The 14,368-nt window shown below is 44.3% G+C and overlaps 1 protein-coding gene across 1 annotated transcript; it reads right to left on the bottom strand.

The window, feature by feature from the left end:
* Window positions 1–798: 798 nt before the first annotated feature.
* Window positions 799–13,853, bottom strand: CALM2 (calmodulin 2). Its single transcript, XM_059468676.1, has 6 exons — window positions 13,697–13,853; window positions 9,440–9,470; window positions 4,323–4,466; window positions 4,139–4,245; window positions 3,145–3,280; window positions 799–1,712 (listed from the first exon to the last, which is right to left on the bottom strand). The coding sequence occupies exons 1-6, from the start codon at window positions 13,697–13,699 to the stop codon at window positions 1,684–1,686; spliced, it is 450 nt and encodes a 149-aa protein (XP_059324659.1). The 5' UTR covers window positions 13,700–13,853; the 3' UTR covers window positions 799–1,683.
* Window positions 13,854–14,368: the final 515 nt, after the last annotated feature.

Consider the following 14,368-nt stretch of genomic DNA (forward strand, 5'->3'; position numbering starts at 1 on the left):
AAATTAGGTAACTGCTGAGCAGGGAGCACTGCATGGTACCCAGAGGCAGGGGCCAATGCTTTGTTTAAAGGCCAGCAGAACCCCAGACAAGATAACCATACTGCACATGTACAGTCAAGGCAGTTGTTGCCAGCAGAGTAGAGAAGCAATGGGCACGAGCAGCCTCTGGCATTCTTTTGAGTTCTTGGATTCATCCTTGGTAGAAACCAGGTTTGTCTTCCACTTTAATAAAAATTAAACCTTGACAGAAAACTAGTGCTAGAAGCACAGTCATGCTCAATAACAAACAAGGAAGAGAATGTTTTCCTTCTGTACTTTGAGCTGACTGCATTCTGAATGGCAACTCAGACATGGCAGTTTCAGAAAAGCCCAAGTGTGAGACTAAGTTACCCCAATGTAGCAACTGACAGGGAATAAACTCCAAAATAATTAAAAGAAAGCAAACAGGTTTAGTTGTCCGAACAAGGAATTTTAATTTTAGGTCAACTATTGAACTAGGTCAACATCCAGTTCACAATGTCTACAGATAGTGGGCATAGCCAGTCACTACGGTAAGTTTATTGAAGCACCAAGCTCCACACAAGACTGTAAAATACATTTTAAACTACTAGTAAGAAAGCTTCTTCAAGTCAACAATACTATTAAGGGCCAGAGTTTAAGGACTAAGTTTTCACCTTCCAAGCTATTTTAAGACAGCCAATCCATTGCATAAGCAAACCAAACTGCTACATACTGAAACACAGAGCAGCAACTGCATTGAACAATTCCTGTAAATAATTCAAGGATACATTGAAACAGTATGGGTAAATTGTAATTTTTTATTGGAAAACAAATATACAACTTGGAATGGATTTGAGGCAAATCGTGCCATAAGCAGATTTTTTTGAAAATAAGTGGCTAAACAAAGTTTAAAAAGCATAGTAACAAGAGGAGAAAATGTTTTCTGGCACAGGACCAGCAGTACAAAAAAACTTGTGTACGAGTACCTGGATAAATCACCCGTTTTGCATTAGTGCAACTTAAGTTTCATATTGTTGACTGTCAATCGTCTACAACGTTAAGACTCCACATTTCAACAACATGTTACAGGTATGGCCACAAACAAGTTACTGTGAAGTAAGCTAGGAGAATGACTTTTACAGTGCATTAGCCACATGATATATGCTATTCACATCATTCTATCCTGCAGGTAAGCTGCAAGAGTCCTTATCCTCCCATCACAGAAAGGGGTAAAAACTCCTATAGGAAAAACTCCTACGTACTCGAGAACTAGAACCAGCATGTTGCTTGAGCCAAGGATCAGCTAATGCACGGTAAACCCTGGCTTACTTTATGTAACTTGTCACACTAGTCATACCTAAGTTTCCTAGAGAAAGCTACTTTTTTAATAGACAATCCAGATGTTCCCTCAGTTAACCAACTTCATCTAACTTTAGATGTGCAGAAGGGCTTAAATATCCAGAGTAAGCCACATGCAACATTTGTTACTTAGATCAATTTTCCAAAAATCAGAACAATGACAGTAAGATAAAGGAGAAAAACATGGAGGAATGGCCTTCTAATTACTATACATGCATAATCTTTTGACAGTAAGGGAAAAACCTTTTACAGATAAGTTACAAACAGAGAAAAGGCAAATAAACAATTTTGTACAAGAAATTTAACACATTCTGTACAACGTCTTCACTTCGCTGTCATCATTTGTACAAACTCTGTAAAAGGAAAGAGTTGCATAGGTTATTTGAAGGAAAAAAATCTGAATTGCAAGATCTGAGAAGCGGCCTTACTAGTGCTGAACATTGATTCAAAACTGCATTTTCAGTTACATTCAAAAAAGCATCTTCAAGACAGTCCTCTTTTTCAGTAATCACACCTAAACTCCTCCTATTTTTAATGGCAAAAGGCCTTTATTTTTTCATAAGAGTTGGTCCATCAGTAAACTGGATAACAGCCTTACTTCCAAGACAAAACATTAGAGGGTCCTATGCCCACAGACTCTCAGATGGGGACAAAATATCCAAGAATGACTAAAAGATCCCTACAAATCACACTGAAATGACAATCAACTAAGTAACTGTACAGGCAGACTTTGTGTTGGTTTGAACTTTTATTTTCCAGAGCAGAATAGTTAAGTATTTTATTTTGCCTGGCTGGCTTTAAGCAACTGATTCAATGCTTAGTCATAAACCATTTCAAGTTAGAACCCACAAAATAGGATTCTACGTTCATCTTGCTGAACCATAGTTTCAGGTACAATAATGACAGGAAACCCAGAACCTAAAAGGAGTTAACTGGTTGCTCAAGTTTTGAAAGAGCAACTGGAAACAATTGGGACACAGACACTCTCCAGTGCCAGTCTCTGAACAGCCTACTCAAACAGTGATGAAGCAGCAGCCTTGTACATAAAAGTTACTTTTCACTTACAGATGTCTGTGTACCCTTAGGCCACAATGAAAAAGGCCTTAAAGGGAAGGCATATCTAGACCTCAGAAATAGCACAGATTATCTGAAAGTACCCTAGATGTTTTCTCTAACATATTAAAAAGTCAAGCTTAGTGTGTCTCAGCTGCAAACAACTGTCTAAAGGAACTCCTGCTTGCATGACTTCATTTACAGTTCAGTATCAGGAAGAAAGGAAGAAATAGAAAGAAATTACTGTTGTAGCTGATTTACATGAAATAAATGTATTTAAAGTATCTTCTGAAGGTCTTGAAATTTCTGTATATTTTAGAGGCTTTCCCCATTTGATCAGCAAGTAATTTTAAAAGCATTGAGGACAAATGAGTGACATCCCACAGCCAGGTCAACATGCATTAGTTAACAGTATGAACAGCACATGAACATCTCTTGACAACTTGCTTATTCTAATGGTCATTAGACATCATTAGATTTACAAAGTCAATTCTTACCCTGTACAACCAAATAGCCCTTTTTTGCCTTTGGCACAAAGGCAGCAATAACACTTAAACTCATTGAGAGGTACACAATGTACATACTAATTGAAGATTAGCTAAAAGGAACACTGTGTGTTCAGATGAACTTGTCTGAACACTGCCCTATTTAAACTTGGTGTGGCTAACAGCACCCGCACAAGAACAAGCATGACAAGTGCTACACCAAAAGAAACAATTAACAACTCCTTACCTTCATAGTTTACTTGACCATCACCATCAATGTCTGCTTCCCTAATCATTTCATCAACTTCTTCATCTGTTAGCTTCTCCCCCAGATTTGTCATCACATGGCGGAGTTCTGCAGCACTAATGTAACCATTACCATCCTGGGAGGAGAAAAAGGAACACTGGAATAGACTTGCCTAAGGCCTAATGACTTAACTATAACTTAAGAACATTGCAGAGCAAATTGAGCATTAAGAAGGTAACACAGCCCTAAGCACCAGCATTTGCTCAAGGTAGTGAGAGCTGTAAGCACATCTTCAGCACTGTCCAATGTCTTTGGGCACTGTAAGCTTATAGCCTTTGACTGTCCTGTTCTGACATTTTTAAACCATGAACAATGCAATCACCCCCTTTTGCAACTTCTTAGGTGATGGGTGCCTACTAAATCACATGACTGTGGTTCAAGTGGTGATTTCTTAGAGCAGAAGCTACTTATCTGATGTGCCTGTTTCATGGGAGTCCAGCATAAAGCCAAGGACTTCAGAGATGACTTGTACATATCTCAGTACTAGTTGGGACACTGAATATTGAAGTACTGGTGTACACTAACTCAACTGATGTATTCCTTCCCACACCCCAAGGCACTTCACATCATGTTTTCAGCTCCAAGGTGCATCTTAAGTAAGCTGAGTAACTTTAGATTCTTTTAGCAATTTACTTAGCAAAGACTACATAAAAGACTTACAACATTAACATTTTAAATACTTAAAACAATTTCCTGCCAGTCATCTGGAAGTATTTCAGTATCACAGCAAGCAGTACTTAAAATTGTGTCACTTATTTTACTATCCTGACAGCTCATCTGACTTTCCCATACCACCACAGTAGGCTGAGCTTTAGGGTGACTGGCCAGCCTAGAGGCTCTGTGACACAAGAGTACCCCTCAGATCTGTGAGAAAGCACGTTACAAGCACACCAAGTTTTCTTAACAGGAACGTTCCAGGTAAACATTACTGTACCTTGTCAAAGACACGGAACGCTTCTCTAATTTCTTCTTCACTATCTGTATCTTTCATTTTTCTTGCCATCATTGTCAGAAACTCTGGAAAGTCAATTGTGCCATTGCCTGAAAGGTTGAAAAATCTTTGTTAGAAAAATATGGTTTAGGCACTTTACTAAATTACTTATCAGTAAAGTTCTTACCATCAGCATCTACTTCATTGATCATATCCTGTAGCTCTGCTTCTGTGGGGTTTTGACCAAGTGATCTCATCACTGTCCCCAACTCCTTTGTAGTTATAGTACCATCACCATCCTTGTCAAATAGTGAAAAAGCTTCTTTGAATTCTGTACAGAACAAAAAAAAAAGTTAATCCCTTAAACTTTGAAATGTTAACAATAAAAAAATTCACTGCTACTGATTGCTGCAAGTTACAAAATTTGATTTCAATCTTCTAAGAAAATTTTGGTATACTGCTCAGCCCGCTGTAATTGCAATGGCAATATGGCAACATCAGCATCTGAAAACACACCCACCAGTCTACTGATGAACCGCATGTTGACCTAAATTAGGATGGAAGGTCATCCATTTCCAAAAGACTCAGATGTTTGTTACTGTCTATCTTGAATAAGGGCTCCTAATATGGCGCTGAAATAGCTGTCTGCAACTACAGTGATCCGCATCCTTGGTAGGAATGGCATCTCAAAATAAAACAATATGGAATTGCCACGAGAAAATTGAAAATGGTACTTTAAAGGTACATATGCCACAGCTTAATAGCACTTTATTACTGATAGAGGACATGAGTCAACGGAAAAAGGTATTATCTGACCAAACTACACCCAAGTTTCTCAATATAAGCCACTTCCACTGGGCACAGATGTCTGAACATTGTATGCTACCACAATGGTTCAAAGAAGAAAGCCACTGGAGTGTTCATGCTGAAAGGCTGCTCACAAAACTGCTCCAGCCCTACTGTATCCTGAAACAGCTTCCACAGAAATGTTTCTGACTGGTCCTAAGACTGCTTTGCTGTGTTTTGACACCATCTCTTAACCCCCTACACCATGGCTGTACTGTGGCCAGGAATATTAATACAAGCATAACATGTTTAATTGTCCAGTCCAAAAATGGAGTTGGTTTTCATCCATGCCATCTGTCTTTGGCCACACACCTCAAACCAGCTCACTGGACTGCGCAAGCTCGCACACACGGCAGTTAAGCAAGAGCATCTTGTCCATTCCCTTGCAGACTTCAGATCCCTTCCCAGCTTTCCAGCCATCTCAGAGATCATGGCTCTGGACAGCCTGTCAGCTCAAGGGTACTCCTGCATCAGAAGTATTTCCAATTATTGTTTTTTTCAACATTTCCATGCAGCCAGCTTTCCAGATGGTGGGTTTCCCAGACCAGAATCAGTCACAGCAAAAGTTGTGTTTTCACATGACCTGATGAAGCCTTTACTTCATACTCTGAAACTCTTGAGGTGAGTACAAGCTGGCAAGTATTAAAAATTCAACTATAAAGATAAGGTTTTTATAGTTCATGAATACAGCTACAACACCAGAGTCACACAGTCAAATCCCACAGAGGGGAAAAACCCCACTACTCTTCTACATTTAAGTCTCAAGTGTCCCAAGAGCCAACCCCCACTGTTTAGCGCAACAGAATCAGAGCAAGGCTACCACAGGACCAGCAGAAACACTTTCAAGCCAGTATGTAAAAATCACAAAGCAGAAACAAGTAGATACAACCTATGCCTGGAATTTCTTCCAAATGGTCTCTGGGGGGCTAGTTTCAGTTATCTTGGAGGCAACAGATTTCTTAGGGCTAAGGTCCTACACCAGGGAAGAAAATGCTTTTGGGTCAATCCTAGTAGACATTCACAGTCTATCATGGAAGAACCTCCAAAGGGGAAAGTTGCATCCTCATGAAGAGTCAAGTGCTCAAGTGTTATTCAAAACATTTAGCTGTTAACCACTTCATCCCTTCATGTGAAAGGCAACCACCACTAACCAAACATAAAGCACATTTCACAGTACTGCAGTGACTCTGCTTAGAAAGGGCAATGCTTCATTCGTATAAAAATTTCAAAGACTTGCTTTCTGTAAGATGCATACACCATTTTAGTGGTGTATTATCAACACTTGGAAGGAACAATTCCAAGGGCAACTCTACCCTTCTTTTACTCCAAGTTGCAATAGGTTAAGAAGCAACCAGCTAAAAATCATAAAGAAAATAAAGCAAGTTGAAGATGAACAGCCTATTCCTGCTTGAAATGCTGAATCAAGTCAAGAATACCACTAGAATACCTCTCTAACCACTTCCAGGAACCACCTCCAGTGATTAGAACAAAGGAGTGACAACATACACAGATGCAGTTAGACTAGAACAAGAACAACCTGGCATAGCTTTGGAGGATTTGCAGCCATGGCTAGTGAAGGCACCTATGAAACACTGAAGTTTAGTGAGCAACTCAATTCTGACATCCTGCAACATAAGGTTATAAAACATACCAGGCACACTTAAACACCATGATTCCATATAGCATGTAAAGCAAATCCTCTTTATTCCACCAAACTGGCAAATGAAAAGTCTCTGCTAAGGCTACAAGGTCTCAGCCTTTCCACCCTTCCGAAAAGCATCCTGAGATAAAGACTGCTTCCAGGCCCCATGAAAGACATGCTAATCCAACAATGTGAACTCTAAGAACCCAGCTCAGAATGTTCTTTTAACCAGCCATAAGTTCTGAGGCATCTGTGCACCACATCACCTTTCCAAATGAAGTGACAGCCTTCAGTGACCTAATATGTTCAGTGAACCAGGACTACCATATCCACTGCTACACAATTTAGCCAGCTATGTCTGGAACTTTCATAGCAGAATGTCAATTGTTCTCTTCACAGCTAGCAGGACCTCAACACTTCAACATGTCTGTTTCTACTATGACAAATTTTAAATCCCTGTTGTGGCCAAATCCCCAGCAGAGAACCACAGCACACCGAAGGAACAAGGCAGTGAACACCATACATAGGGGCCTGCTTGCACACAGAGCCCATTCAGAACTCTGGACTCCAGGGGAAGGACAGCTCACTTGACCAGCTGGCTTTGGGACAAAAGCATCTTCAGGCTGCTCTGCCACCTGACCACCCAGGTAGTCCTGACCCCATTACCTCTGTAATACAACACTTATCCAAAGGGAGAGCCACTTGACTTAGCAACTTCAATTCTTGCTGAATGAAACTGCAGCCACTATTACCATTCTGTAGCTACTTGGCTTTCAGTATCGGTCTTTCATATAAACACAATCTGGAAAGGTTTTCACCCCTACCTACACTGACAAGAAGCTTCAGTGCTATTTGATCAGCATATTCCACAGGAAATGCCATCTGGAACCTTAAACAACTGTACTGTGATGCTTCACAGCAGAGGGGGAAGGATTTAAGTCCTGGGGAAGTGGCTGCTTTAAGTACTCTGGTTTTCTGTCTTAGGAATGGCAATGCAATGTCACCTCTGCCTTGCAGTACCATTTCCTATGTCTGCCTCCAAACCAAACGCTACGGATCCCCAGGGAAGCTCAGTCAGAATGGTGGTGGCTCAAGTTCTTGTAGCCAGTCTCTGTGTAACACTTAAACTGTGTCTTTAAGAGTTTTCCCATGCAAGACCAGATGCAACCTCTCCTAAGCAGTGCTGAGAATGATTCCTTCACACACCACCAGTGGGCTTATGTCTTCACAACCGAGGTTCATGGTTTACTTGCAAATACATTTGCCTAACAAAACATCACAGCTGCCCAGAAAGTGGCAGGCCTTTTTATATTGGCCACTAAGATATACTTTTAATCCTTCCATGCAGTTGAAAGCCTCTGGTCCTGTATGACAGACTCATCAATATCTACTTTTGCCTCAGAGGAGTACATGATCATTACTGAATACATAAAGTTGACGCTAATCCCAAGGTAGTGTTAATAAGCTTCCTGATTATATTCCATAATTAGCTACATCAACTAATAAGGCTTTGACAATTAACAACTAGAACAATGAACCATTATTGGAAAGACAGCAGCGACAACTGATAAAGCCTGCTCTAACTAAACTGATCACAAAACCCTTATGCTATGTAGGCCAGCTCCCAAAAAAAAAACCAACCCGAAGTTGAACTAAATTTGGCTTGTGCTTACTTGTAAGACACTACCATGGCAACAAGTAAATAGACTAAGGACTTTCCACAAAACCATAATTAGTCTCCTTTGAGTAAAAGCAGGCTTCTAAAGACTAAAAGCTACAGAAGAATGTTCTTAACACTTCAGATTTGGCAATTATGGCAAAAACAAACCAGCTCATAATGACACTTCTGTTTAATACAGTGTCTTCAAGAGCTGCACCATAACTAAATAGTAGAATCTCAGAGGCTGTTCTTCATATGCCTGACCTGGTACTATCAGCTCAGCAGAACCCAACATCCTCTAAAGTAATTTCACAGGACAGTTATGCACACCAAGACTTTCCAGTATTAACACTATACACTTGTCAGATCAAAATCATGACATTCTTGAACATGTGTGGCAAAGCTGAATTCTGTATTACCAGCTTTAAGTTCCATCTATTACTGAAGTTAAGATCAGTCTGCTGAGAGCAATGGGACCAATAAGTTTGTGCAGCCTGCATGGGTAGGACACAATAACCACAAGTTGTTGCCATCAGTAAATGGCTGCCAGTGCACATAACCTGTTTCTAGGGGGCCAATACCAAGATATAACAGATGCATATTTATTTAAGCATTACAGAGCAAGTGCCAGACCATCAGAGCAGCACACACAACACTTGTGTCCAAGTACACAATACAGTTCCAAATATGGAATATCAAGAGTTGTCATCATGAAGCCAGTCTCTGCTGTCATCAACAAGAGCCACTCAAACATCTCTGCTGACAGGAGACAGCAAAGTAAATTATTTTTGCCTTCTGTTAAAAAAGCACTGCAGATTCCAAGCCTTCACCAGATCTGTTGTCATCCCCTGTGCCCCACTCCCCCTTTCAGTCTGCAATTGGGACAATTTTGTAGTCATGAGAGAATAATCACCAGTTTACTAGCCAGAAAAGCTGTGAGGATTGTTTAACTATATTAACTACAGAACTAGAACTCATTATATCCATGGTGCTTTTACAGTAGATAAGCCTTTAAAAATTAGGTGACAAGTTAAAACATTCCACCATAATACTTTAGTATCTAAGAAAGCTAACTATCTTGTGTAACACAGACTGTCACTGGATTAGGAGATGTGCCAGGTCAAGTAGGAGTAACAATACCACACAAAAACCTCACCTGCAATCTGCTCTTCTGTCAGTTGATCAGCCTGCAATAAAAGAGAATATGATTAGAGTTGGAGCAAAAGTTCAAGGCAAAATAAGACAGACTTGTAGAGGCCTCTGAGTATGATAACTGCTCTTCAGGACTGATTTGTAACATTCTAGAATAGTTCTAATAAAGCTCAAAAGTCATCAGGATTGCTTGCTAAGTAGAACTGGCAGCCTTTTATCCTCTCCAGACCCTGCAATACCCCATACACTCGAGTAATAGATTACCACGTGTACCACTCAATCAATAATCCAAGCAGTGCCAGCAAGATCAAGGCACACAGGTCCCTTTAGAACCACAGACTGGTTTGAAAAACTCATTTACACAGCACACTACCAGCTTCAGCTTCAACACAAAACACTTTAGGTCTCAGTAAGGCAATAGTAACCTCCAAGTGCAAATTTTAAGGCAGATCAGCTAAATCAGAAAAACATACTCTTTAACAGAATTAAACCATCCCCTGATTTACATGAAACTTCATGTCCAAGACCTGGCTGTAAAAGACAAGCCACCAGCTTCAGTCCAAATGGGTCATTTCAGTGGCATACAGCCTGTCTACACTTTTTTAGCCCATTGACTGCACTGACTCAGTTAACATTAGGTAACATGGACAACAGAGAAAGGTTCTGCAGTCTAAGACAATTTCTGCATCAGTTGGGTAAGCTCCAGTGTATACCTCATTCTCCTCTCTCACCAGTTTTGAATTCATTAGATTTGATAGCAATGAAAACCACCAATCTTCCAGGCCAAACCCAAAATGAACTTTGCTCTTGAAAGAACATAACGTTTGAGGACTGTAGAAATGCTCTCCCTAGGTTCTCAAACCAGATGATTCTTCAAATTCCGGATAGCTTGAGTGGAGTTGCAGTAACACCTCCTCCTAAGGGAAACTTCCTGAGCTCTTTACTGAAGCATAAAAAATACAGATAAGACATATTCACTGCTGAAATACACCACTGCTTTTGCAGCTTCTTTCCTGTTGTGACCATTTAAGCAGCAACTTTTTTATAATTACTGCAATATTGACTGAAAAATCATAACTGTGCCCACCAAATCCTCACTCCACATTAGCATCTGTCAGGGGAAGACTTAGAAAAATGTATTTACAATACCTGTCAATTTTTACTTTGCCAATTTCAATTACATTTTTATGCTGCATGGGAACATGTAACTTACCAGCTGCTGGTGATTCTTCCTGTAACAGAAGTGAAGGTGGCTGCTTGAGCAGTGGTACAAATGCTGAACTGCTCACAAAGCCCTCTGTGCACACAGTACAGCAACAGCCCAAGGTAAGGCCACACTCAGGCTGGAGCTCACCTACTCTAAGAACCAAGACCACGCTACTGAGGAACTCCTGCAGCAGCAGACAATGGGAATTGGCAGCCACAGATTCATCTCTGCTGCAGGAATATTCCCATGCAGGTTCCACCTTTTGTTAAAAAAGACTGGCATGGCAGCAGTACTGCTGAGAACAGAACCAATTCAAAACCAAGCCTTGGGATGGAAGTGTTCTGCTGGTCACTTAGCAGAAGCCTAACAGATTTTCACCTGGCTACAGAGTATCATTAACACAGACTCATACCTTTGCATGCTATTTACATTTTTATTGTTTGAGTGAAGAGAATGATGTGCTACATTTCGATAAGATATTTATATCCATTGAAAACTGTAGATCAGATTTAAGCAGTAAGAACCCAGTTAATTTATTTAGGTCAATACTTATGGGTTACCAGGTTGAGTCACATACTGTTTTATATAAACAATTTTATACGGAGACATGACATAGCAGTACGTAAGTTGTTATGCATTCCCAAACTCTTTCTTCTTTATAAACTCTTCCAGCAATTTAAGACCCCTAACCAGGAATTTGGATGAGCTCTGACAATACCTGTAAGAGGTGCAGTGCTTGAGAAGAGCACAAAGCTTATTAGAAGGCACAGGTATGAAGCAGTTGAAAGATAAGCGGGGAGGTGGGGCAAGGTTGAACGAACACCATCTGTACTCTGCAGTGCCGGGCTCTGCAGGCGCTGCTGCGCAACAGCAGTAAAAGGCGGGGCCAGCGAGCCTGCCAGCTCCCAGCCTCCCGTGCCACCCAGGTGGAGGGGAGCAGCCTGGAGCCCTGCCTGCCGCTTCCCGGGCACCGCGGCCTTCCTACAGGGGCCTCCCGGAGCTCTCCATGACGGTGCAGCACACGCGTGACAGCGCGCTCACCTTCCCCGTGCTGTCAAACGCCGGCTGTGAGGCGCCCACGCTGGAGCTCTGACATGCCCTTACTGCGGCCGAGAGCCACCCGAAACCCCCATTTGATGCCATCGCAGCTCTGACGTGGCTTTCTGCGATTCACGTTGCAGCACCTGAATTTTCATCGCAACAGCCCCCATTCCCCAAGCCGCAGGCTGTGCGGAGGGCCTGACAAAGGAGCCAAAGCTCCCGGGAAAGCAGGGGAGCCGCTGTGCCGTGTGCGCGGCCGTTCTGTGGCACACGCAGCCTCTAGAGGTGGAGTTCCCTTACAGCCGCTATGGCTGCGGCGCAGTCACAGGGCGGGAGCGCCTTCCTCCACAGCGCTGCCCAGGGCACAGCTACAGCAAGCGGCGACACCGCTTCCCTCCGAGACCCGGCTCCTCGCTGCGCTTCGCAGGCGCACCTGAGGGGACAACTCTGCTCTGGCAGGACTGACTTAAGAACAACAACCGGACCAGACTATATGGACTAAAATCAGGTTTATGTAGGTTAGCTTGTTTTGGGAACAAATCATTCTGTCTTATCTCGTATGGGCAACACTGAACAGTCACAGGCTGAGCCAGTCTGGTCTGTCGGGATGAACTATAACCACAGTCAAAGTGTCACTGTGTCTCCTGGACACACCCATTTTTTACACGGACCTTGCTTGAAGATACTCCATTTTTGGTTCTGCACAGATGATGACTAAATGCAGTAAGTCTTTTGTTACTACATTCATTGCCGGTTTTTCCCCCCTGCTTTATGGATGGTTTGCTGTGTAAGTTCACAATTCAAGCTAAAGAATAAATTCAGGCTTCTATTCACCAAATCTCTTTGCCCGGAGACAGCATTTCAAAAACCCTTAAATTTTAAGTAGCCATCGTTCACATGAAACGTGATGAGCTGACAGTTATTTGATTCCTCAGAAGAATATAATGAATGAAAAGACAATTCCACTCTACTGCATCTTCTCTTAATGCAGAGAGAGCACTGAGTGGTCAGTGGTGCTGCTTTTGCAACAGAATTGCTCCTTTTAGTACGTTTCTCAGCATCCACTTGTTTTAATTTTAAAAAACCAAAAAACGTTAAACTCACATCCTTTAGACTGAATTTGAAACCATTCTCCGATATCACAAAATGTGTTCTATTTCGATAGTGGATTACCATTCTAAATGCATCGCTAGTAATATTAAAACGCAGGACTGTTCTCCGCAATGACCAAAACGGGAAACAAAAATTGTTTAAAAAAAAAAAAAAAAAAAAAAGAAGAACACAAATAATCCCTTATCCAACAGAGCCACCAACAGCATGGCGCTACCACGGAATCGACAGGGGCTCCAACGCGAGCTGACAACAGGTCTAGCGAGGAGGGCGATGGTGCAGTGAGGCACAGCCTGCCCCTCATCATCATGCTGCTCAGAAGCTGATGGGCTCCGCACTGCATTATTATGACCAGGCGCAGCACACCTCGCTAGCGAGCCGGACAGCTCAGGCTGCCTCATTCAGCCGCACACGCCGAGAGCAGGGAGGGAGGAAGCGGTAAGAAAGCAGAGCTGGTGCCATCGTGGCAAGCTCCTTTCCCCCCTCCTCCCAAGCCCGCGGGTCCCCTCCCAGGAGGGACCGCTATCCGTCGCTCCCCCCGGCAACGCCCGGCGCCGCCTCACGGCGCTCCCGCCGACCCAGGGGCCGTTTGGATTTGAATCCACACCAACGCCCCAGGGCGGGAAAGGGACCCGGGCGGGACCCGCCGCCGCCGCCACCACCACTTCCTCCCACGCAAACGGCGCCTCCGAGCGGGACCCTCCGCCCCGGCCTGAGCCCGCCGGCCGCGGCGAGGGTCAGCTTCATCCCTCCCCACAGCCTTCTGCCCGCGACCTCGCCCCACAGCAGCCAACCCACCCCTCCCCCCCGCCCCCCATCTGCACCGAACTCAGCCGCCCCCATCCCTCCGCACCGCAACGGTACCCGCCGGACCCCGCGGCTGCCCCGTGCCCGGGGACTCACCATGGTGGCCCGGCCTGGCTGCGGGGTGCGGTGGGAGCTGAGGGCTGCACGGGGCGCACGCTGCGCGACCTTCCCGCTGCACGGCTCGCCTCACACTGAGTCCTGCCCGCCCGCCGGCGGCGCCTCATAAACCGCCTCACCGCCCGGATCGCTCCGCGCCGCTCCCTCCCCCTCCCCTTCCCCCGACACTGAAGTGGATTGCGAAACGAGTCCCGGCTCTGCGCGCTCTCCTCGCAGGGCACCCCGCACCCCGAGTGCCGCTCCTTCTGCCCCACAGCCCCGGCGCAGGAAGGAGCGAGCTGCGGGGAACTGGGGGAAGCAACGCTTGTGAAACGGCGGGGGGAAGGGGGGCAGCGAGAGAAGGGGGGCGGGGACCGGGGCTAGGGACTATTTCTCTGTGCGGAAGAGGATTTTAGGAAAAAATGTCGAGGAGTGTGGGGACTCCGTAAGGAGGGCGCTGATTGGTGGGTTCGTACCTGCAATGCGTCACTCGGACATGCACACTCTGGGCTGGGAAGGCGGGCACCCCTCCCCCCGCCCGCAGTGCGTGAGGGCCGGAGCGGCCCCGCAGCCCCGCGGAGCCGCCGCTGCCGCCGCGCCGGGCCCGGCCCCCGGCCCAGGGCGGCAGCCGGGTCTCCCGGAGCGCCTTTGCTACAGCGTTTCGAGCCACTG

This window comes from Ammospiza nelsoni, chromosome 3 (assembly GCF_027579445.1).
Source record: "Ammospiza nelsoni isolate bAmmNel1 chromosome 3, bAmmNel1.pri, whole genome shotgun sequence".
NCBI lineage: Eukaryota > Metazoa > Chordata > Aves > Passeriformes > Passerellidae > Ammospiza > Ammospiza nelsoni.